The sequence below is a fragment of the Photinus pyralis genome, unplaced genomic scaffold, assembly GCF_008802855.1.
Source record: "Photinus pyralis isolate 1611_PpyrPB1 unplaced genomic scaffold, Ppyr1.3 Ppyr1.4_LG6, whole genome shotgun sequence".
Taxonomy (NCBI): Eukaryota; Metazoa; Arthropoda; class Insecta; order Coleoptera; family Lampyridae; genus Photinus; species Photinus pyralis.
In genome coordinates, this window is record NW_022170663.1 from 29,763,910 (window position 1) to 29,787,872 (window position 23,963).

The 23,963-nt window shown below is 36.0% G+C and overlaps 3 protein-coding genes across 5 annotated transcripts; 2 read left to right on the plus strand and 1 right to left on the minus strand.

Moving 5' to 3' along the window:
* Positions 1 to 2,803: 2,803 nt before the first annotated feature.
* Positions 2,804 to 3,888, minus strand: LOC116174960 (serine hydrolase-like protein). Its single transcript, XM_031493000.1, has 2 exons — positions 3,731 to 3,888; positions 2,804 to 3,684 (listed from the first exon to the last, which is right to left on the minus strand). The coding sequence occupies exons 1-2, from the start codon at positions 3,777 to 3,779 to the stop codon at positions 2,846 to 2,848; spliced, it is 888 nt and encodes a 295-aa protein (XP_031348860.1). The 5' UTR covers positions 3,780 to 3,888; the 3' UTR covers positions 2,804 to 2,845.
* Positions 3,889 to 4,670: 782 nt separating this feature from the next.
* Positions 4,671 to 15,972, plus strand: LOC116174959 (myotubularin-related protein 6). Of its 2 annotated transcripts, none has more exons than XM_031492999.1 (10): positions 4,671 to 4,851; positions 10,004 to 10,117; positions 10,164 to 10,484; positions 10,531 to 10,791; positions 13,786 to 13,918; positions 13,973 to 14,456; positions 14,970 to 15,098; positions 15,146 to 15,272; positions 15,318 to 15,614; positions 15,658 to 15,972. In XM_031492999.1, exons 1-10 carry the CDS (start codon positions 4,828 to 4,830, stop codon positions 15,805 to 15,807), a joined length of 2,040 nt encoding a protein of 679 aa, XP_031348859.1. In that variant the 5' UTR covers positions 4,671 to 4,827; the 3' UTR covers positions 15,808 to 15,972. The 2 variants fall into 2 exon arrangements, with proteins under 2 accessions (XP_031348859.1, XP_031348858.1); XM_031492998.1 differs by lacking the exon at positions 4,671 to 4,851 and adding an exon at positions 9,565 to 9,770.
* A 4,153-nt stretch (positions 15,973 to 20,125) lies between these two features.
* Positions 20,126 to 21,009, plus strand: LOC116174086. 2 transcript variants are annotated; one of them, XR_004146032.1, is made up of 2 exons: positions 20,126 to 20,524; positions 20,576 to 21,009. XR_004146032.1 is itself a non-coding variant. In XM_031491880.1 (2 exons), the coding sequence occupies exons 1-2, from the start codon at positions 20,189 to 20,191 to the stop codon at positions 20,660 to 20,662; spliced, it is 429 nt and encodes a 142-aa protein (XP_031347740.1). In that variant the 5' UTR covers positions 20,126 to 20,188; the 3' UTR covers positions 20,663 to 21,009. The 2 variants fall into 2 exon arrangements, 1 of the variants encoding a protein (XP_031347740.1); XM_031491880.1 differs by having other exon boundaries at positions 20,570 to 21,009.
* Positions 21,010 to 23,963: the final 2,954 nt, after the last annotated feature.

A 23,963-nucleotide genomic window follows, 5' to 3' on the forward strand; every position in this document is an offset into this window, starting at 1 on the left:
TCTCATCCTTCATCTCTTTACTAACTGTAAAAAAGCAAAAAAAAAATAATAGGTAGGTACTAGGGGTGTCGCGAATTTTGTTAATATTTTTAGTGTGCCGCCAGACAAAAAAAGTTTGAGAAACACTCGGAATAACCCCTTATTCTTGTTTGTGTTATCTCAGTGTACCTTTCCTAGAAAGGTACCGGAAAATGTTTGTTATTTTTTTCTAACACGACTAATACCCCTCTACCGCCTGCCAGGATTATTTTTAGATTTTTCTACAACTTTCAAAGACGCAATTTAAAAAAAAAAATTTCAGCGTCAAAATACATTGAGCTTGAAAATGGTTTCATGATAACTAAAAAATAACTCAAATTAATTTTGATCTAATCTAAAGCGTTAAAATATTGAAAAGTCTAAAAATACGTATAAAAAGCTACTAAGATTTCAAAAATCTCTCTGGATATTACCCCCCACCCCCTCCAGGGGGGATACCATACCACGGGTCTATCGCGGAGGGGGGCCACAGAGATAAATAACATTCACAAGTAGGCCACCAGTAAAAAATGGTTGAGAAACACTGGATTACACCCCCACCTCTTTTTAAAGGGGTAATGAAAGTTCACCTTGACCTCTCTATCTTAGTAGCGCTAGCGCCTAATGTAATCTTTGATTTTGATTATTTATACAGCTTTGATTAAATAAATTTTATCCTTTTTTCTTTCCTCTCTATCATCTTTCCCGTTCTCTGGAAAGGACATAAGGTTGTAGGTACATGCCTCGAAAGCTTTAGGACGTATATCGGAAATTCCCTGGAAAAACTCATAAGTGTTTAGGTCCAGAGTCGCTTTCTAAGGTTGCGCAAGACATTCCCAGCCCAGAAAATAGGTTCCCTACAAAAGTTCTGGAAAGGAATATCACATAACCCTGGAAAACCTTTGAATCATACATTGCGATCAAAAATGAGTGACCGTCGAGTCACCTTTGGAATTTTTGTTTACATGGGAAATCGTACTTAACTTCAACTTTCAAAGGCGACTCGACAGTCACTCATTTTTGATCGCCCGATATAATAAAACATTAAAAAACGGAAAGTGCGTATTTCTTGTCAGAGCCGTGGAGACTTTCCTGCTGTTTAAGAGCCTTGCCAGAGCTTTGTTTCAAACCCTTTTAGCTCTGAAGGATTCCACAGAAAGCCCTCAACAACACAATTGTGTCCCTGGCCACGCATGTCAAACACCTATTCGCTTAAAAGCTTTTTAAATGCTATCCAACAATCGAGAAAGTTTTTCTCTCTCTTTTTCTCTCACCTCACCCGCTTCTAGACACTTTCCTAAGCCTTTATGATTTCTATTTGCTTCAAAGAACCTTAAAAAAGATCTGAAAATGAACCATGAAAACCTTCTATCCACCTAAACTATAGTTTTGGAGTGCATTTCATCATCGATCATCAACCCCAAAGCTTTAGGTATGCACTTTTCAGAGCTTTCAAGACTTTTCCAGACCTATCTGTGTCATTTCAAGAGTCACCTCAACGTCAGAACTTTCCCGAAGTGTTCTAGGCTGATGTGGACCCAACAGCTGCGTTAAAATTCCCTTCTCTACTTAACTATGCCTTCAAAGCCTTCGAATTCCTAGAGCTGCTGGTTAGACCCATTCGAGAACTTCTCCCTTTCTAATACTATAAAAGGTACCTATAGGCAGGGCCGGATTTAGCATGGGGCCATGTGCGCCCGAGCCCATAACGGCAAATTTTTAGGGGCGGAAAAAAATTTTGGAAATAGTTCTACAGTACACTATCGTGAAAAACATAACATAACCTCTAAAGAAAAATTGAAGTTGGAATGTTTTACGCACCCTTTTATTACCAACTTAAAAGTACCTAATCGTGAAACATGAAGTAACATATAATCACACATTTCGACGAAATTTTGTGAACTGTGTATTAAGATTGTGGAAAATTTAGGGGTTCTCCCGCAAATTTTATTTATTGAAAACGTCCCATAGCCATCTTTACCAATTTCATAATCGTACCTGGGGGCTTAACCTCCTGTTGATGTAATGATGCGGAAATATTAATAAAAGAAAGTAAGATTGCGTTTACAGAGGGGGAGGGGGTTCCATCGCATCGGGGTAAAATACTGAAAGCAGTTTTGCAACAACGTTGTGACACGTATAGGCGCTGTGGTGAGTTAAACTGTGAATTTTGCGTATTAGTTAAATCTCGTAACGATGGAATGATTGAGAGAGGGGGGGGGGGGATCTCATTTCAAACACTTCCCTTCTTTACTTAACTGCAACAAAGCCTTCGAATCCAGTTGCTATGTACCTTGCCCCTCCGAACCTTTCTCCCGTTCTAACACTTTAAAAGATACCTAAATAAGGCCGGATTTAGCATGGGGCCTGTGGGACCGAGCCCATTGCGGCAAAAACTTAGGGAGGAAAAAGAATTTAGGAAATGGTCTAGTAATTGACCTACACTCGCAAACCAAAAGGTAATTTTACTACCCTCTTTGCTTCTCGAAAATGCAGTTTTTTTTCATCAATTTTAGCATTATAGTGAACCTTTCAAAGTCATTTGGTTTTGGCTAAAAACTGCCAAACCTTACCTGTCTAAAAATTTATCCATTTTAAGGAATTGTAGCCTTATGGTCTTAGTAATTGACCTACACTCGCAAACCAAAAGGTAATTTTACTACCCTCTTTGGAGAAATATTAATTTTCTTCTCGAAAATGCAGTTTTTTTTCATCAATTTTACCCTTTCCAACTTTGTTTAAATACATTATAGTTCTGTTGGTAGGCAATAGCATTAAAAATGTGTTATCATTGAAATCTATCTTTAATATGCATATGTTCAAAAATTTATAATTTACTAAGTTCTTCCAAAAATTTACTAATCAAGGGCGCAACGGATTCTGGTTCGTTCAGATGGGCGTCGTGATTCTCCGAGATTTCTTCAATTCGACATTTTGGCATGGTCCTGATTGCATCGATCATTGCGTGGCAATAATCACTGTACTTCTCTTTCGTTTCCGTCGTATAGATGAACAAGAATGGACACGTTATCTTATAATGGTGAAGCATTTGTATGATTACTTTCAAATCAAAAAATGGGTTTATTCTGGAACTTATTCTAGCATCCGTCGAGAATATATACATCTCTTTACCATGCTCTGCTAAACACCTATCGGCCAAACACATTGCTGCTTCTTCGTCCAGTTCGTTTTCGTACATTCTGGTCTCCTTTATTTTGTCGACGCCGTCCAGATAAAATATACCTCTTTGCTTTGTGTTGTTTAGCGCAATAACTTTGTTAATATTACGCACGAGGTCACTCATCATGGATTTCGTGGGCATCGGCAGCAAGTAGAAGGAATCCAACGTGATCAGTTTGGAAACGTAATGCGGATATATTTGGGCGAACATCATGAGCAGCTGCCCTCCATAACTGTGCCCGAAAAAAATGTACTTCTCCTTTTTAAAGTGATCCAAAATCAGCTTTAACGTTAAAATATAATCCATGCTCGTTATCATTGTGTGTGGAGGAAACTTGCTCGATAGCCCGTGGCTTGGTAGATCAGGGCAGATGTAGTAAAACCGCGGGGGCAACATGGGAATTAACCGATCAAAGGAACCGGCATTGTCACGAACTCCGTGAACCATAAGAATAGGAGGGTCCGTTGCTTCTCCCCATGTTTTCACTGCAAGAACACATTATTTTACCATCTTTTCAATAATTGACATTACCTGCAATGTGTCCCCAGAATACCGGCACCTTCACTTCGTGTGTTGCCATTGTGCTCGACTGGTGCGGCCTCGGTGTCACTTCACTAATATTTATACCTTTCCCACTATTAAAATCTTAATAAAACTTTATGATGATTATGAAAGTTTTATTTGCAATAAAACTTGAATGTGATTTGGGAGTCAAAAGGCTATCGAACATTCATCACTTTTGGGTCATTAGAGCACTAGATGAGTATGAACGTGCAATATTGTTACTGCAAATGCTGGTCGTAAATCAGAAGGTTCCTAATGCGTTAACCATCTCTAGGTACTCCAGAGCTGAGAAACATTGTTGTAAAGGTGTTTTGGGAAACATTTAGAAAGTGCCTTCTAAAGCTTTCCAGAGTTTCATAAGTGCTTTCCAGAGAAGATTATTAGGGTCTTAGCAGAGAGCTGGAAGGCAATACCAGCCTGAATTTTAATTGCTCTATCAAGCGTTTAGGGTATCTAGAGCCATTTAAGTGTCCAAAACATTTCAAGTGTTTTTAAAGATACCGTTTTTCTCTCGAAATTATAAAAGATTGTACCACATGGGTCTGAAGAACTCTGGAAAAGACCCAACAACGCTCTAATAAGGTGGTAATAGAATGCTCGTTGTAGAAAGATCCTATAATGCTCTGAAAAGCGCGACGAAGGTGTCCTGAAAAACTCTGGTGGGCTCTTGAGCGAGCTTTTCTTTAAGAAATCTCAGGAAAGCACATAATGGAAGGTCTGAAGCGATTTTTCCATACAATTTGAGTGTTTCCCAGATTTCTGCACTTTGTTCCACACCTACAGGGTTGGGTAAGCTTTATTCAAATCAACGGTTGCATTCAAGTATTTTTTCATAAATTTGGTGTGAAAGTGAATGCGCCCACAAGTAGTAGCATTTAGGTATTTTTGATCGTATTGTTGGCGAACCTGCCCATCTGTCAAGTTAAATTTGACAGTTATCATTAAATTGAAAGTTGGAATGAAAATTGCAATAAATACCTATTGTTAATTAAATAAGTAGGTGCTTGATTTCGAAAAGAATGTTACCTTATAATAATAGATAGTATTTAACATCTCGTGTTGGAATGGAATTTATAAAAACACCAAAAGTGAGTATTACATGCAAAAAGCTATTTGAAATATGTTAACAAATTGATAATTGATGTTTTTAAGGCGTATCTCTTTCCATTGTTTATATTTTATCATTTTATCGTAGATTAGTGGTTCGATGATATTTGGTGATTGATAGTAGTATTATTTCAAGGCGCTTAAGACCATGTGTCTGTTACACACTTTTTTTAAAATCCGGATGGCCTTGTGTAAAAAGATGTTTGTCTTGGGGGTTTTCCATGGAAAACTTGGGGTGGGTCAACAGACACAGACCGATTTACATGTTTGTAAATAATCGCTCTTATCGATGTAAGGATTAGAACCTACTTTTAGTAGTCGAAGATGGAGGAAATTTGAGTTTCGTAATTCCTAATTTGATGTACCACAGCCTTCTATTGTCATAGAAATTATATCCAATTAAGGGCAAGTCTCTCATGTTTTTCTGAGAGAAATTCCTATATCTGATTGCATTTGTTTCCATAGAACTTAATAGTAATATGTAAGTCCTGCTCTTGGTGTCTTTTTCTTCTTTTCCGTGCACCAAAAGTACTTATCCATTTATGGTAACTACTGAACTAATCCTCTTATACAGAGTGTAACAACTTAAAAAAATTGGGTTGCCAAGAGGACCAAAATAAACATTTTTTTCCCAAATAAATCCACTTGTTTCATGTGGGAGTCCAAATGGTTTCCTGCTATGGCTCTCTTGTTTTGTAAAAATTGCGTGTTTTGGAATTGTGAATTTTCTGAATTGTTTTATACTAGTTTGGAAAAAACTCTTTTTTTGTTGCATCAATAGAAGACCTATCAAACCCAGATTGTCCCGAGTTGCTAGTTATTGTCACAAGTGCGGGTTAAGGGCTTTTTAATTTGACTCTTTCCAGTTTTACTTCTCAGTATTAGCCTTGGGTAGTATCTCGCTTCGAATAGAAGTGAGGGTAAAGTTCATTGTCGCCATCATCTTCCACTTGACACACCAGACTTGCATCCAGCCAAGAGACGAAGAAGGCCCTTAAACAAGTATCAGTTAGAAAGAAGAATAATTTATACGAGAAAAGCATGCCACTAAAATTAAGAGTTCGCTGAACTACATCAAGAGCCCCAAGACTTGGAGTTCTATTTCGCCTTCACTTTCCGGAATCATGAGCAGATTTCTTCTATTTTTTTATTTGTTTGTTTACTTCCTTTTATTTACTTTATATTAATCTTCACCGCTCAATAAAATACATTACTGTTCTTATGATTATTCTATGCAGGTAATAGCTGGTATTATTATTATTTACATACAGACATTCGGAAAAATTTCTGAAAATTTGTTCCTCTGTAACTTCCCGCCATCCAGTAGCATATGAAAACCATTCAACTTAGGGAATGAAATTCTGTCTCTGAGAACGATCAGTGTGGATCCGTGCGAAGTTAGCAACAAACGGCCAGCCTTAGATTTTGCATATTTCTTATGAAGTTAGTAATGGCGATATATCAATAAATATGCCAAAATATGCACAAATCCTATTTAGGCGTGTTTGTCCCCCTCCCCCCGTTCTACCGCTAATGTACTCGTGGGCGGATTTAGATTAGTTTGAAAAATTATTTAAAAAAATAAAGCTTACTTATGTGTATAAATATTATTGGCGTCATTTAGAAAGTTAATATCAAAACAGACTTTCACAGAAAACAACTGAGCTGTAATTGTTAAGTGAATATCAAAAAAATGTAGTATTTACAATTCGTTTGTATCGAAAACCAGTAGGTAATGAAACGTTATATCAAGGAGTCGCTGAAAATAACAAAATTACCTTTTGAACTCGAGGTCGCAGCGACCTCTTCGAGCTCAGGAAGGGCACTTTCTGCCAATCTGTTACAGATAACAACAGAAACAAATGAATAAGAGGGGCAGTGAATAGCTCACTCATGAAGTATTGCGAAAGTAATTTTAACGTCTGACACTTGGGCAATCGGGTACCAAACCGTAATCGAGAATCAGTAATTCAATTAATAATAATCGGTTATTGGATTATATCTCCCCATGCATATATTTTTATGAAAATTAAAGGCGAATATCACGACGTATGTTTCGGAACTGAACTGGTTCCATTTCCAAGTATAAAAGGGACGACTATTTCAATAAATTGATGCTGAAAAGTTATAAATAGAAATTATGGCTAAAAGATTACACTTACCCAGAGGAAAGTCTTTTTTATTTAGCACATATTTAAATTTACAAAGGATCTAATTGAACTTTTTGTAAAACCAAAAACAGCGTGGCAAATGACAAAGTAGGTTATATTGAATTTTGAAAAATTGTGACAGATATGTCAGGAATACCAACAAAAGTACCAACCGTAAAAAACAAAATTACTTGAAACTAGAATTTAGTGCTAAGATCATCTAATGGAAAGTCAATGATTTCATTAACTAAATCAGGATCAGTTGTATATTTATTAATAGATTGTATTTCCAACATATTGAGCAAGTGACATGTCTGTCACATAACCTATTTTGTCATTTGGCACGCTGTTTTTGGTTTTACAAAAAGTTCAATTATAGTCTTCATATGGGCCCCATTCAAAAGTTTCGTTAATACTTGCGGTTGCAACAGGAACAAACGAGGGAACAAATATCAAAGTGTTGGTAAACAGGGGCCGACTGGGTACTTACGGGCCAGGTGGAATTGTATGGGTTACGGGCCATTAAAGTATTAGTGTAGTAATGAAGGTGGCGGGGGGGGGGGTACCTCTGCGGTGCACCACAAAAATTTTAGTACTCCTTTTTCGGAAATCAATTACAATACAGTTTTTTTTTTAATTGCAACTGATAATTAAAACTTTTGATTGTTTTGGATTCTACCGCACCAAAATTAATAAGAAAAAGCGTGTTCCCGAGAAATTTTGGTGCAGTCGATTTTTGGTAAAAAAGGAAGGTTATACACTGCCTTTTTTTGAGCTCCGAAAAAAAAATTGTCTCAGATCGACCCGGAAAAAAATTTTCTTATAGAATGTGGCCTGTAGAATCCATAATTTCAAACAGTTCCAAGATTGGGCTACTAGTTCAAAAGTTACAGCCCTTTGAATTTTCTTTCGAAATTGGTTTCTAGTCTCATAACTTTTGATTGAGAAGTCTGATCGAAAAAGTACGAATTGTTTTGGATTCTACGCACCAAAATTAATAAGAAAAAGTGTTTTCCCGAGAAATTTTGGTGCAGTCGTTTTTTGGTAAAAAAGGAAGGTTATATACACTGCCTTTTTTTGAGCCCCGAAAAAAAAATTGTCTCAGATCGACCCGGAAAAAAATGTTCTTATTAAATGTGGCCTGTCATAATTTCAAACAGTTCCAAGATTGGGCTACTAGTTCAAAAGTTACAGCTCTTTGAATTTTCTTTCGAAATTGGTTTCTAGTCAGGGGCAGGCCAGGTGGCATTGCATAGGTTACGGGCCATTAAAGTATTAGTGTAATAATGAAGGTGGTGGGGGGGTAGCTCTGCAGTGCACCACAAAAACATTTTTTGCTTCATTTTAAAGTATGTACTCCTTTTTCGGAAATCAATTACAATACAGGTTTTTTTTTAAATTGCAGCTGATAATTAAAAGTAACAAAATATACAATCCAAACGAGGCGCGTCGCCTATCATTGTATTTCATCACTTTCATGCTACGACAAAAAATGATAAATTCATTGTAAATCACTTCAATTAAAACAGAATTTTTTAATTTTTTAACAACCCAACATCAACCCCAATTAGAGAAACGTGTTAATAACTTATAAATTTCTAACGGGCCATTATGACGTACAGGCCAGGTGGCAATCGCCCCCCCCCCCCCCCCGGGCCAGTCCGCCCCTGTAGGTAAACAAATTGTAAGTAGGTTTTTTCGCCTTCGTGGATTTTCAAAAACCTTGGTATGGTTTACAATTCGATACATTAGAGATCACAATTGCGCACCTATAGTATTAATTGAGTATCCGCCAGATGGCGCTTTACGATGACGTTATACTTTTTGACTCTCTTCTCCAAAAATTTAACAGTATACTTGCTGTTCAAATAGAACCTTGAAATTTAGTTTACAGCCATAATCGACCATTGCTCATTTCAAGATGGCGCCGCTTCCGTAAATACCGGAAGTGGCGCCATCTTGGTTTATTAATTTACCATTTTCTATTTTTTCTAAATGCTCTATTTTATTCTGAATTCAATGCAATTAAGGTACTTATCTGTCATAGTGTTTGACACATGCCAATTTTTCTCTAAAAATTTGCAAAGTTCCATTCATAACTTAATATCTCTTAAAAAATACTAGATAAGTAAGTGATCTTTTTTATAGTCGAATCCTTAAAGTTTACGGAATTTTTTGAGTGACCGCCGAAAGTCTTGAGAAAGTTTTTAAGCTGCTGCGATTGTCAAAGTTAGAAATCAAAAAATGTCAAAAACTTGTTGCTTACTTTCCAACATTTGTTTCGGTTTGTGTGCCTTACAAAAATGGGTGCTTTACTTTACTGCCGTTCTTAAAAGGGAGAGAAGGCCTGATCGGCCCTTCGTTTCCCCTTGCACGTAGCAGAAACACGTGCGGATCGCAAACATTGAATGATATCATCCGTGTGTGTATTTTGGGATGGATCGAAACGCTCCATTGGGTAACCCAGAATCACTTATCTGCGCTATAATTGATGTACGCAAGGGCGCAACTACGCCTCCAAAAGATCTGAATGTGCAGAAGAGGCTCCCGAGTGCAGTGCACGCGGGAACATCATCGCGTGGCGCACGTAACTAGCGCGTTTTATGATGCAAGATTATGTCGATCCGGTTTTGTATAATCGCAAGTTAACGTCTTCGCCGTCGATGTACGTTCGAATAAAAGCTTGGCTACTCCTGGGAAAAGACGACGAATCGCCGGAATTAATCAGAGGTTCCCTTATAAACCAAAAGGTTAGAGGTAATCGTTTTCTCGTTAACTCGTGCGCTGACCCATAAAAAAGTCTCCCTCATTGACCTTATTTAACGATAAAACAATCGATAAGTTACGCCTGGGGGACTTTATTTACGAACACGTTGGCGCTATTGATTTCCAGCGCTGGGATTAATGAGTGACCTTGATATTTCAAGGTCGCCATACCTCATTACTGCACCATACAAATTAGTAACGTCACGTTTACTTACAGGTTGAAAATGTACGCATGCTAGATAGATATTCCAAAACTCCATCGCAGGGAACCTTGTACCTCACAGCAACCCATCTCATCTTCGTTGATCCCGACGCTAAAAAGGAAACATGGGTATTACTCGATTTTGTTTAAACCTCGACTTATTGACAGATTTCAGATTTTACACATGCACATCGCGAGCTTAGAGAAGCTTCCGTTGACGACAACCGGCTCTCCCTTGCTAATTCGATGCAAAACATTTCTATCGGTAACATTTGTTATACCAAAAGAAAGAGACTGCCACGACATTTACACCACCTTACAACAATTATCACAACCTAGTAACGTCGAGGACCTCTACTGTTTCCAGTACACCGCTAGCTTCGAGGACATACCGAAAACTTCCGGATGGAATATGTTCGACTTGAGATCGGAGTATAAAAGAATGGGCGTTCCTAACGATCACTGGTGCTTAACTATGCTAAATAAGGACTACGAGGTAATTCGCGAACTAGCAAAAAAACTTGTTAACGTTGTCCTTACAGCTCTGTGATACGTACCCGAAATTCCTATACGTGCCGTCGACTGCCAGCACAACAGTATTGATGGGTAGCTCTCGCTTTCGTTCCAAGGGACGGCTACCGGTATTATCATATTTGCATCATAACAAGGCCAGTATCAGTCGTTGCAGCCAACCTCTTTCCGGCTTTAGCGCTAGGTGCTTAGAAGACGAACAGATGTTGAATCACGTGCTTAGGACTAATCCGAACTCTAGCTTTATGTATGTGGTGGACACAAGGCCAAAGGTAAGTTGGTATTACTGCTGTGCTTCATCTCAAGCAGCCTTTTGTTTTGGACACTTCCACCATTTTTAACAACTTTAAGTGCAGATTGTCAGAAACTTTAAATGCAAGTTATACCATTTTGGAGCACGCTCTTTCCCATGCTGTGACTGGGTCATCAGGCACCTTATTTCGGTCAAAAGTTAACAGTGTCTGGATTATATGGTAATCTGCAACCCTATAGCCATATAATAGTCTACCCTTCACTTGTACTGTGTGTCCTATTTTGGTTGACACTGCAGTGTATTTCGGTTGTTTTTACTCACTTGAGGTTTTCGCGATTCTGGGCCAGTTTTTTGTGGAACTTTTAATATCACCAACAGAACCAATCTAACTACGTTTGCTTCTGAGACAGGGTGAAAACAAAAAGTTTGACTTTTTGAGATGTTATCATATCTTACCATCCTTGAAAGATAGAAAAAACCGTATATTTTAGATATTTTTACATAGAATCCAGTGGCGTAGTCAAAAAAATTTTGGTATCACCGTTTCTGAGATTGGACCCAAAGTTGGTATTTCTTAAATGCAACACCTTGTATATCTGAACATCAATTTTTGTATTCTTTTTCGTGGTTGCATTGGTGTATCCCAACCTACATTTTTTATATAATTATTATATCAAATTTTTGAAATTACGTGTTTCTACCGTCAGCCATTTTTATTAATTGGTATCGGCTGCCTTAGTTACCATCTATACAATAAACAAAATAAAATCTTCATGAATCCATGGCCTACTTTTTAAAAACCAATAAAAAATAAGGTACTTAAAATTTAAAAAATATAGGTTGTGATATCTCAATGCAATTAGGAAAAAGAATTCAAAAAATGGACGTTATGATATACAGGGTGATGCATTTAAAAAATACCAACTTTCAAATGTCAAATTAAGTGAATTGTCGGTTGCATGGTATGTTCACAATTAAACTTCCATTGCCAACTATGACGCTAATTTGTTGAATCGCTCGATATACAGTGTGTCCCAGATCGCGGGGGATTTTGCATGCGGCTAACTTTCTTATTATTGAAGATAGATTACTGTATTTGATACAGTGTGTGGTATTAAGGTAGGTTTAGCATAGTAAGCAAAAGACTCGTGACAAATTATGACTCAAAAAGTGGGGAGTAAAAAGAAAGCACTCGCACGCTCACAGCGGTCACGTAAACTGTATGGTTAGAAGCGTGCAATTATTACGATTCATTAAAAAGCAATTAGTGATACAAATTAGTCAGTTAAAAACGGCCGGTTCTACAGTTAAAGGCTAGGCGAGTGTTCGTAAAGAAGTGTAGTGGAAAAGTTTGGTAAATTTGCGTAAGAAGACGTGCATCCGACGAAATTGTATAGCCTCCCATTAATGGGGATACGAAATTGTTTTCATAAGCCTCTGCTTCTTTTATTAACCAGCCTGCGATTGTTTTAACCAACCCGCATTAAATTTTCACTGACAAGCATTAAATTTTGGAGAAATTCTATCAAAGTCCAGTCAAAATAGAGGGAAAGCATCCCAGAATCCAAAACCACTACGCGAAATCCTCCAGAGAGCAGACCTGTGGAAATTAGAAACAAGTTAAAAGCTCCATCCGGCGGAGGTCAGCGAGTGTGATGCAATTCAGACTTAAGAGGTACCTATTATCTTTCATCATCTACGTTTCGCATAATTACATGTGAAGAGACTGAAAAACATTGTCTTTTTAACCAATTCTCTATCTTTAGTAACAAGAAAATTAGCCATGCAATCCCAGGCGATATGGGACAGCCACTGTATTTGGTAAAAGATGAATATTACCGAAATTATCGAGATATTCCCGAATATTCGCCGCGATAAATGAACGGGAATTTTACAACACTGAGGACCGATTCTACAATGCAGGTATACAGGGTGGGCAATTAGTGTGTGGGTGGAAGATTGCCGGTTTATTAACGCCAATATTTAAAATTTATTGTCGGGCATATTGAAGGACTCTTAAGGATACAACCTAAAAACATTTTCAACGAAATTGCAATTGTTATACAGGATGATTTATGTCAAAGTTGCATTTTTTTAAATGGAACCCCCTGTATATTATTAGTATTACATATTTCGATTCCTTGGCCAATTTTAGTGTGACTATGTTACACATGATATCTAAAACGAGTCGTGTACATTACTAGTCATGAAATTTTTATTCAAACCGTTTATTTTGATTTTTATCGTTTTTGTTTTGTTTTATTTGAAGTAAATTTTTTATTATTTCAATTGTTTATTTTTAACGGCCTACTAATTACTGAGAGGCTTTGAAAATCGAAAAACACTGTGAATTATAGGTTGAATTACAAAAAAATATGTAAAAGATAAATATCGACATGCTCATATCGTTAAAAAGGTAATAAAATCCTGCGATAAAAATATCTTGGTAGTTCCATTTAAAATAACCAAGTTACCTTTGATTGCAATTTTTAAAAAATTGACAGTGATTTCTTTCAACACAAAAGAATTGCAATTTCGGTGAACATATTTTTAGGTTGTAGTCTTAAGGGTCCCTCAACATGCCCCGACAATAAATTTTAAATGTGCGCGTTTAATAAACCCACAATCTTCCACCCACACACTAATGGCCCACCCTGTATGCCGAGAATAAGCTATACCTAGAATAACCGAGGGCGGTTGCCTTGGTTACCGGTGGGTAAGTCAATGGGATACTTGTTGCTATGGTAGCTATTCCAAGAATATCTTATTCTGCAAATAGGTGTAATTGTAGAACCGACCCTGAATGGAATATAGGACCAAACGTGATATATTATCGTCGTAGATCATTGCTATAAAATCACCTTCCCTCTTTTCTAAATAATTTATCAAGTTATATTACAAATATCAAACTAAATGACCAGTAATTAGGACCTGCCCATTTCTAATCAATGAATCAACTGCAATCACCAAAACAGGGCTGCTAGACAGTTTCAAACGTCTCCGTTTGTTTTAGATTAATGCAATCGCGAATCGAGCAGCGGGAAAAGGGTACGAAAATGAAGCCTTTTACGAAAACATAAAGTTCCACTTTCTAGGAGTTGAAAATATACACGTCATGCGTAATAGCTTAATAAAAATTGTTGAAAGTAAGTGCGCACCATTACAATCTCTAATAAATTACAATCGCGCCCCGTTTTCAGCATGCGAGCAGAAGAACCCGACGATGAACAGCTTTTTGAGCGGTCTAGAATCGAGCGGGTGGTTGAAGCATATTAAATCGATTTTGGAAACGTCGTGGTTTATAGCGCAGGCGCTCGAGGATAATATTAGCGTCGTCGTGCACTGCTCGGACGGTTGGGACCGTACGGCGCAAGTGTGTTCGTTGGCCTCGCTTCTGCTCGATCCGTATTATCGCACGATAGAAGGATTTCAGGCGTTGATCGAAAAGGACTGGTTGGGTTTCGGGCACAAATTTTCGGAACGATGCGGACACGTGCAGAGCGACAATAAGGAAGTTTCGCCCGTATTTACTCAGTTATTGGACGCGACGTGGCAGTTGATGCAGCAATTCCCCCTCACCTTCCAATTTAACGAGCGCTTCTTACTGACAATACATGATCACGTTATGTCCTGCCAGTATGGGACGTTCATTGGTAACTGCGAGAAGGATCGCTTGGATTTGAGGTTTGTTTACTACACTCAGGGTTGCCACCTTTTTAGTTAAAAAAAAACCACTAGATTTTGAGAATTTTAATAATAATAATAAATCGTTTATTGGGTTCAACACAAAAGAATAGGTACATGGATAAAAATTTCTATGTAGTTTTCCCTTAGATCATATACACTGTGTCCAAGATAAGAATGTCTTATCTTCGAAACTAGGAGATATGAGTCAAATTAGAGAAAAAGGCCCAATTAAAGAGTATCATGCTGTACAAAAAGCAACGATGTACGGCATACAAAAAACCAAAGTTGGTAACTGTTGGTTTCAACAGGATGGTGCACCCGCGCACAACGCCCTAATACCTATTGAATATACTTCATTTTTTAGGAAATTCCTTCTCTGTCATTTTTTATATCTTTTACTAAGTGTGACAGTATTCAGGTATAATTTCGGACTTTAAAACAATTGGTGGCAATCCTAATTCCGTTCCACAAGCTTATTACAGTATAAAAAATAGAGACTTCCACTTTTAGGTTATCTGAGCGCACGTTTTCCTTGTGGGGTTACATGTCGTACCACTTGAGCGAGTACATAAACCCAGTGTATGTCGAAGACGAAACTCCCGGAATTTTAATACCGAACTTGTGCCCGCAAAATATCAGGTGAATTCTCCAGTTAACGAAACAAAACCTAATCTTACTCTCTCTAGATTTTGGCGGGGTATGTACTGTCGATTTGAAAACGGCGTTCATCCACGCGAACCCCTCGGAGATTTGCTATTGGCGACCTGCGACCACAGTCGCTCCCTAGAGGACCACATTAAATACTTAACAAAGGTAACGCCCCTTTTGGTACTTTCGAAACGGAACGAATTGTTTTAGAAAATTTCTTCCGTCAAGTCCTTAATATTGAACGTGACCGAGAAGAAAAAATCGAAGCACGATGACACCAACCTACTAGACAATAAATATCTGTATGAGAAAAACGCACGTTTGGAGTCATCCGATGACAACCACCCCTTAAAAACTGATCATCTTGAAAAGGACAAGTCTTCTACGGATACGAAAGGCGCACAAGAAGTTATGAGTAGCTTAGACTCTGTCGCTCTCGATTGGAAAACCTTGCGGAATATTAGCGAGTGCGGATGTTCGGCGCCGTTCGATCATTTCAGTAGAAAGGTAAAATCTCCGGTAGTTTACGTTAATTAATGCTATCTTTTAGTATCACTGTCGGAAATGCGGAGATGTCTTCTGCATCCGGTGCATCGACAAGCAAGTGATATTACCGGGACATCTTACATTAAGAGCGGTACCGGTTTGTAGACCGTGTTTCGAGAAGATACAAGGTAGTTCGGTGGAGGCTGTCGAATGAAAAGTGTTCATTACGGTGCATGTTTTTCCGACTTTTTTATGTGGCTGAAGTCGAGGAACGGGGGTTCTAAATATGTAAATAGCGTTTTAGTTCTTATTATAAGTACCCAATATTTTCTTATATGAACAATTATCTAGTCTATAATAAATTTAAATTTGAAGTTGACTCATTTTTCGTATATAAAAAATTTATCTCCAGTCAGTGCGATAAGAGTGCGTTCAAGACGGTTAAAATGGCGGTAGAAACTTGGGTTAACTAATTTCATTAATTGCGAAGAAAAAATTTGCAATTTTTTTATATGGTACAAATAGGGTTTGTCTATCCACCATTGTTAATAATTTAGCAAAAAAAAAAATAGATCAAAATGGTTCCCAAAATGCCGGTATTTTTATGACTTGATATTTTAATAATAACAATAATATTTATTGATGTTTTACACAAGTCATTTTAAGTATGCAATGTAAGAGACAAACGAATATAATAAGTTACAGGACAAACGTAATATACAAACTAAGTATTCCATTATATCACATTTATTCGTCAAAAATTCTTCTAGTGAATAGAAAGCCTTTTTTATTACATAAGATTTAGATTTAAACTTCCTCATATTAAAAAACTTTTTTTAAGACGTAAAAAATTAGGTAGGTACGTAATTATGCATATTTCGGGTATCGTAATTGTGAAAGTCCGAGTGGCATTTAAATTTCTGGCAATTACTTATTACATATAAATCATACAGGTGTATATGTAAAGTGAGGGTAAAGTTAAATATTTCCAAATCTGTGAAGGCTTGCCTACAATCAGTAGGTTAGCCAATATTCTAACCACTCTTCTTTGTATTTTAATTTAAAGATTCTAGAGACGAAGAAGCAGTGGCCCCACATTAAAATACCATAATTTGGCATGGAATAATCCGAAGTACGCAGTGCGCGTAACTTCCGGAAAAACATGGTTTGTTAAATTACGAAGTAAGACCACAATTCTGTTCAGTTTTGAGGAGAGCTCGTCAATATGGCGTGTACAATTAAGTGCGGGGTCAAGATAGACGCCTAGAAATTTCACCGGCTTTTGGTTAATTGCATCGGTGTCCCTTCTCATCGTAAAAGTTTCTGTTTTGTCTTCATTTAGAGACAATTTGTTCAAGTGGAACCAGGATTTGGACTGCCCTTGAAGATCTATACTTTTATTTGTTATTTCTAGACTTGAACCAGAACTTAGTATTGTTGTGTCATCATATGAAATGACCATTAACTGTAGAAGGCAAGTCATTTATATAAATTAATAAAAGCACAGGCCCTAAAATGTAACCTTGTGGGACACCAGATTGTACCCATATTTCATTTGAAAATAAACCGCTCTTCGAGTTATGATTGCGAGTTTAATGGAAATTTCATCAAAATTATCTGGTTTCAACTTACATATTTAACAAAATCTGGTGATTTACACAATCAAATGCTTTGCTTAAATCTAGAAAAGTTGCTGTTGTATAATTATTTTCATTAAAATCTATAAGGGCGTCCGTCGTTGACTTTTTTGATCTAAAAACCGTATTGTGTGTTATTAAAAATAATTCAGTATGCGATTTTTTAAGATATTTTCAAATATTTTTGAAAAAATGAGAAGTATTGATATCTCCCTATAATTTGAAACAACCTCTTTGTTACCCTTTTTAAACATAGGTAAAAGTATAGACCGTTTCAATGCCTTTGGGAACGTACCCTTCCGTAAAACACTCATCAGTTAACAGTGCTAGTGGTCATACAATTAAATCCCTTAAACAATTTACAATTTCTGCAGAAAGATCATACCGGGTGTGCACGGTAAGTAGGAACATAGGGATTCTCATGGGTAATTAGTTTTATGCAATATCCTGCCCTCCTGTACATTTTACAGAAAAAACTGTACAGTTTAAAGTTGTTCAGAATTAAAAGGTGCATACAAATCTGTTTTTACATGTTTTATTAAGCTTTTAGTATACCCGCAAATTTAAAAATAAATTTCAACATTTCTGTTTTTAGTAGCAATTCATAAAATAACAAAAGTCATGGCTACAGATATAGAAAGATATTAAAAAAGTTTTTGACAGTTTTACATCCTTTATGCCTAATGTACATTTGCAAAATTTTAACGAAATTATAGCAACCGTTTTTGAGAAAATTTTCTTTGTTTTTTAACTTTGACATTTTTTTTTCTGTTTTTTTTTTTTATAATAAAACCTGACACAATTTTTGTAGGTTATACATAGCAAAATAAGTACACTTTAATAAATATTTTAGGTTACTTAAGATATTTCGAAATAAATGGCACATTATTATGGTCACTTTTTAATTTGACGTGTCATCTCCATTCAATTATCATAATAATAATAATAATAATAGCCAGCTCTCTGTCTAATAGTATAGGTAACAGTTTAAGGAGCGTAAGAGATTAAAATGTGAAGCCAAAGCAACAATATTCAAATTAATTAATATGACAGTCAAATATTCCTTTGTTTTAAGAAGTTATTTTGATTGCATAAAATTAGGCGCCCTTCAGAAGAGATTTAGTTATCTAAAAGTGGACATGGGGAAAAACTACACGTAAATCCCCATGTCTACTTCTTTATCAATAATAATATGTATTAATTCCCAAGACAAATTTTGAATTGTATAGGATACGTCAGAATACAAAATAAATACTAAAAATGTTGGTCAACACAATACAATGGACAAAAAAGAATGGAATATAAATTATACTAGAGATCCGCAATTTTTACCAACACAGTTTAGAAATTCATCAATAGTGTATGGTGTATTGACTAGAAGAAATTTTTTTAAAGAAGATTTAAAGCACTTTATTGTTCCCTGACTTCTAAGTGTACTTGGAAGAGCATTAAATAATTTAATGCCCATTGAGGTGGGAGAATTATGGGCAAGATTAAGTCTTGTTAAAGGGGTGATAAATTGTTGTTTATTGCGCGTGTTGTAATTATGAAAACTGCTATGACGTAGGAAATGCTGCTGATTATGGAAAATAAAAGTTAACAATTCAAGTATATAGATAGACTGATGAAAGTGTAAGAATATTCAATCGACACGAATCAAATTTCTTATACTACCCGCAATACATCGGACTATTCGTTTTTGTATCAGAAAAACATTTTTTGCCACGCTTGACGAGCCCCAAACAATTATTCCATACGACAGTCTGGATTGAATTTGAGCATAATAATAATATTTATTACTGTTAACATGCCAATAAAACATTTACAGAAGTCAAAGGAAACAACACAACATTTATACATTCATGTTAAATTACACATAAATCACAGTCTTTAAATTCATTAATAGTAACAATTTAAAGTATGCTTCACATCCATTAATTCTTTAAGATCCTGTATCTGGTAGCAATAAGTCTTTTAATAAGATTTTCGCAGTGACATTTCCAATTTAAGTTTTAATCTAAATAGATCCCCAGAAACTTCCCAGTGCAGAGGATATTAATGTTTTTGTTGCTTGAGTCAGACAAATAGTTATTTCCAAAAGTTGTAAACGGTAGGAAAAACGTTTTATCGTGATTTAAGAATAATTTGTTAAAATTAAACCAGTTACTTAGCTTATTTAGAATCCCAATAGCTTTTGGATATATATTTTCTTGCTTTTTTCCGTATATTAATGCAGTCGTATCATCCGAATATAAAACCAAGCAATTTAAAAACATGACAATATCATTAATAAATAATAAAAATAAAATAGGTCCTAAAATAGATCCTTGTGGAACCCCCATATTAACAGGCAAAGCTGTGGATAAAAATTTTGCAATAGTAGATCCGGTTTTAAATTAAATTTCTACTTGTCGACACCTTCCAGAGAGATATGATCAAAACCACTTGGCAACAATGCCTCTGATACCGGAAGTATTTAATTTTTGCAAAAGTAACAAGTGATCAACAGTATCAAAAGCCCTGCTGAGGTCACAAAATATAGCAAGGACGTTCTGTTTTTTATCAAGAAGTGAAATGATGTCGTTAACAAATGAGTTAATGGCAGTAATCGTCGATTTCCCATTGCAGAACCCGTGTTGTTCATTACTTACAATGTTATATTTAACAAGGTGACTATTTAGCTTCTCTAACATGGCGAATTCAAAGACTTTTGACAGCGCTGAGCTAACAGAAATTGGTCTATAATTCGAGCAATCTCGAGAGCAACCCTTTTTGTGAACGGGATGCACGGTTGACAGCTTAAGTTCTTTGAAAATGACATATTGAGTAAATGTGTGATAAGTTTTATTAAAATATGCAAACTTGACCTTAGCAAAGAATTAGGTATATCAATTCTTCAAACAGTGCAGTCGCATTTCCGTGTGTCCTATTCTATTGTTAGTGCAAGTGAATATCACTATGGAAGCTAAATTAATTCTAGTATTATCCAAACTTGACCTACTCGAAAATAAAAGTGATACAGCTATCCGCAACATCGCAATCTTATCAGCAACAATTGAGAATTTAAAAACCGAAAACTCCAATCTGCGTACACAAATGCAACAAATGGAGAAGAAAATCGACTATCTCGAAAACCAATCTAGACGTAATAACGTTATCTTTTATAATGTTAAAGAAGACGCCAAAGAAACCTGGGAAGACACGGAAGCCAAAGTTCGCCAAATTATCGACTCACAATATAAAATATCACTGGGTGATAAAGATATCGAGCGGGCTCACAGATTAGGCACGAATGTAAGAACTTCACGTCCCATTATTATCAAATTCAATAACTTTAAGGTGAAGGATTTCATTGTAAGGAATGCTTTCAAGCTAAAAAACACTCCTGTATCTGTGTCTGAAGATTTCTCAAAACATATTCTAGAAAAATGATCACTTTTGCAGCCTTACCTAATGCAGGCCAAAAGTGAAGGAAAACGCGCTCATTTAAAATTTGATATGCTGTACATTAACGGACGCAAATACACTGTGGATGATCTTCCCGCAAATAAAGTTTTACAAGCTACTGATTTCCCTCCTGAAGTAACGCACAACGACATCATTACCAGAAGCAAATCAGGAACCAAGCCGTTGACATCTTCGCAATAGGAGGAGGGGAGCGGTTACAAACCCTTATCGATAATACATCATAACATACAAGCAATAAAACCCAAAATTCAGGAACTGTCAGTTTTTTTAGAAAATTGTAAATCTCTAGGAATAAATGTACTTAATTGTCATATGTATTTCTGAACATTGGTTAAAAAATCACGATGTAAGTAATATAGCAATCGATAACTATTTTTGTGCTGCCAGTTTTTGTAGAACTGAATATAAAAATGGAGGAGTTATCATATTCTCGAGAATTGATTATAACTTTAAGGAGTTTATTCTAGATGTACCGATTTTAGAAAAAAGTTTTGAATATGTTGCTGTCAGACTTGGTAAGCTTATTGTGGTATGTATGTATCGTTCCCCAGAGGCCTTACTTTTAGATAGACTAACCAGTTTAAAGTTAAGGGTTGTTATCTGCGGCGATTATAACATTAACCTGCTTGAAAATTCGTACGCAAAATTAGAATTTATCAATCTATTAACCTCATTTAATTTTCGGCCAACTATACACTGTCCAACTAGAGTCACTTCTGTTTCCTCCACCCTAATCGATAATATCATTACAAATATTCCTTCGAAAACATTTGATTCCCAGAATATTTTTACTGGTCTTTCGGATCACCATTGCCAGATTTTGAGTTCAGAAAGCATCATTGAGAGTACCCCTTCTTTAATTGTTTCAAAATCCAGATGCTTTTCAAACAAAAACAAGGTGAAATTTAAACAATTAATTGGTAGAATTGATTGGATCAACAATGATGTTAACGCTAAACTTGACATATTTTATTCCAATTACAAGTCATGCTCAGAGGCTGCTTTTCCTCTGAAATCCTATAATAATAAAACTGTTAAGAAGTTAAAGTGGATCACTAAAGGAATCAAGACATCCTGTCGAAATAAGAGATGGCTGTTAGAGATGAGACATTACAGTACCAGTCAACATTTTCATAATTATGTCCACACTACTTAAGAACACCATAGCAGTTGCACGCGCATCGTACTTTACGAATTTAATTGCAAATTCTCAAAATAAACCGAAAGCCGCATGGGAAATTATAAAGCAAAACACTAAATCACCTAAACTCTTTGAAAATATTAAACTCCAACTGGATAGAAATAACACCACTTCTTGTCCAAACGAAATAGCTTCGCTATTCAATAAACATTTCTCTGATACGGCTTTTCATATATCAAGTAATCTGTCAAATGACCAACCATGCTTTTATGGATTAACTCATTCTCATAACTCGTTCTTTCTAAGCCCTGTTACACATCAGGAAACAGCGGATATTATACAATCATTGTCAAACAAATTTTCTACTGGTGTTGATGTTGTTTGTTTACTGCTCATTAAAGAATCGGTAGAAGTTTTTAAATTCCCCCTAGAAAACATTATAAACACCTCCTTCTCAAATGGAATTTTGCCTGACCTGCAGTCATAAAACCACTCTTTAAGAAAGGCAGATATTAACAACTACCGGCCAATATCACAACTATCAGTAATATGAAAAATAATTGAAACTGCTACGAAAACTCGCTTATCTCAATATATTCAAAAAAATAGGTTACTCACAGAAAAACAATTTGGTTTTCAAAAAAATAAAAATACCTCATCAGCTGCAGTATGGAATTTCATGCAGGATATCTTCGATTCTATGTCCCTGAGACAATTCACTATAGGGATTTTCTGCGACCTTTCAAAAGCCTTCGATTGTGTTTCGCATGAGCTGTTACTACAAAAGCTTGGGGTCAGAGGAGTGGCGAAACTGTGGTTTACTTCCTACCTTGAAAATAGACAACAATTGTGTGAAATTAAATATTTAACAAATATTGGCATCATTGATACCTTCCAGTCCGGATACAGAACGGTTAAATGTGGTGTTCCGCAAGGAAGCGTACTTGGTCCACTTCTATTCCTAATGTATATCAACGTCTTAGTTGCTTCATTCCCCACTGTTAAATTTACCTTATTTGCAGATGACACTTCCCTGATCATTCACAACGCTTGCTATAACACACTCTTATTACACGCTAACCATATCATTGGACAAATTAACAATTGGATGAATCATCATAAGCTGTTCTTAAATATCAACAAGTCATGCTACATCTTTTTTCATTCATCGAATGTACAAATCAACTGTCCCGATATAACTGTAGATAACAATCACATTAAACCGGTCTCATGCACCAAATTTCTTGGCATTACAATTGACTATGTACCTTCTCTTGGGCACCGCATATAGAAGACCTTTGCTTCAAACTAGCTAAGTCGATTTTTCTTATTAAAAGCGTAAAGGATATATTGGGTACTAAAACGTCTAAGCAAGTGTATCACGCCTGCTTCGAAAGTCTTCTCTCTTACGGTATTGAGATTTGGGGTAGTAGTGTTCATGTACATAAGGCGTTTAAATTGCAAAAGCGAGCGATTCGCACGATTCTCAATATGAACCGTTTAGATTCTTGCAGAGGAAAGTTTTGTTTCATGCAACTTTTTACATTAACAAATCTTTACATTTTTAGAATATCTCTACAAATTTATAATAATAAACATAACTATATTGAGCCGTCAGATGTACATGAGCACAAAACTAGAACAAACACTCAACTTCGTTTACCTAAGGTACATAGTACTCAATTACAAAATTTTCCAATAGACCAGGGCCTTAAAATATTCAATAAGTTGCCGTCACTACAAATTTACAGTCTATGAATAAATTCAAAAGCAAACTTAAATCGTGACTAAAACAAAATGAGTTTTATTCACTGGATGAGTTTTTTTCAAGTACAACCGGTTAATATAATTCCTTATTTTTGTGTAATTATTTCCATTTAGTCCATTTAATATTCTATTTTGAAGCTTATTTATATATATATTACGTACTCGAGTTTTTTTTTCCTCTACGCCTTATATGGCTTGGCTGTTTTGCATATTAATTTTTATTTATGTTTGTAAATATACTACTTGTAAAACAGTTGAGGAATAAATATTATTATTATTATTATTATTAAAAGGCAGTGTACACATACTTTCCCTAATAGTCATATTAGATTCAAAGTTGCTAGTCGAATAAATGTT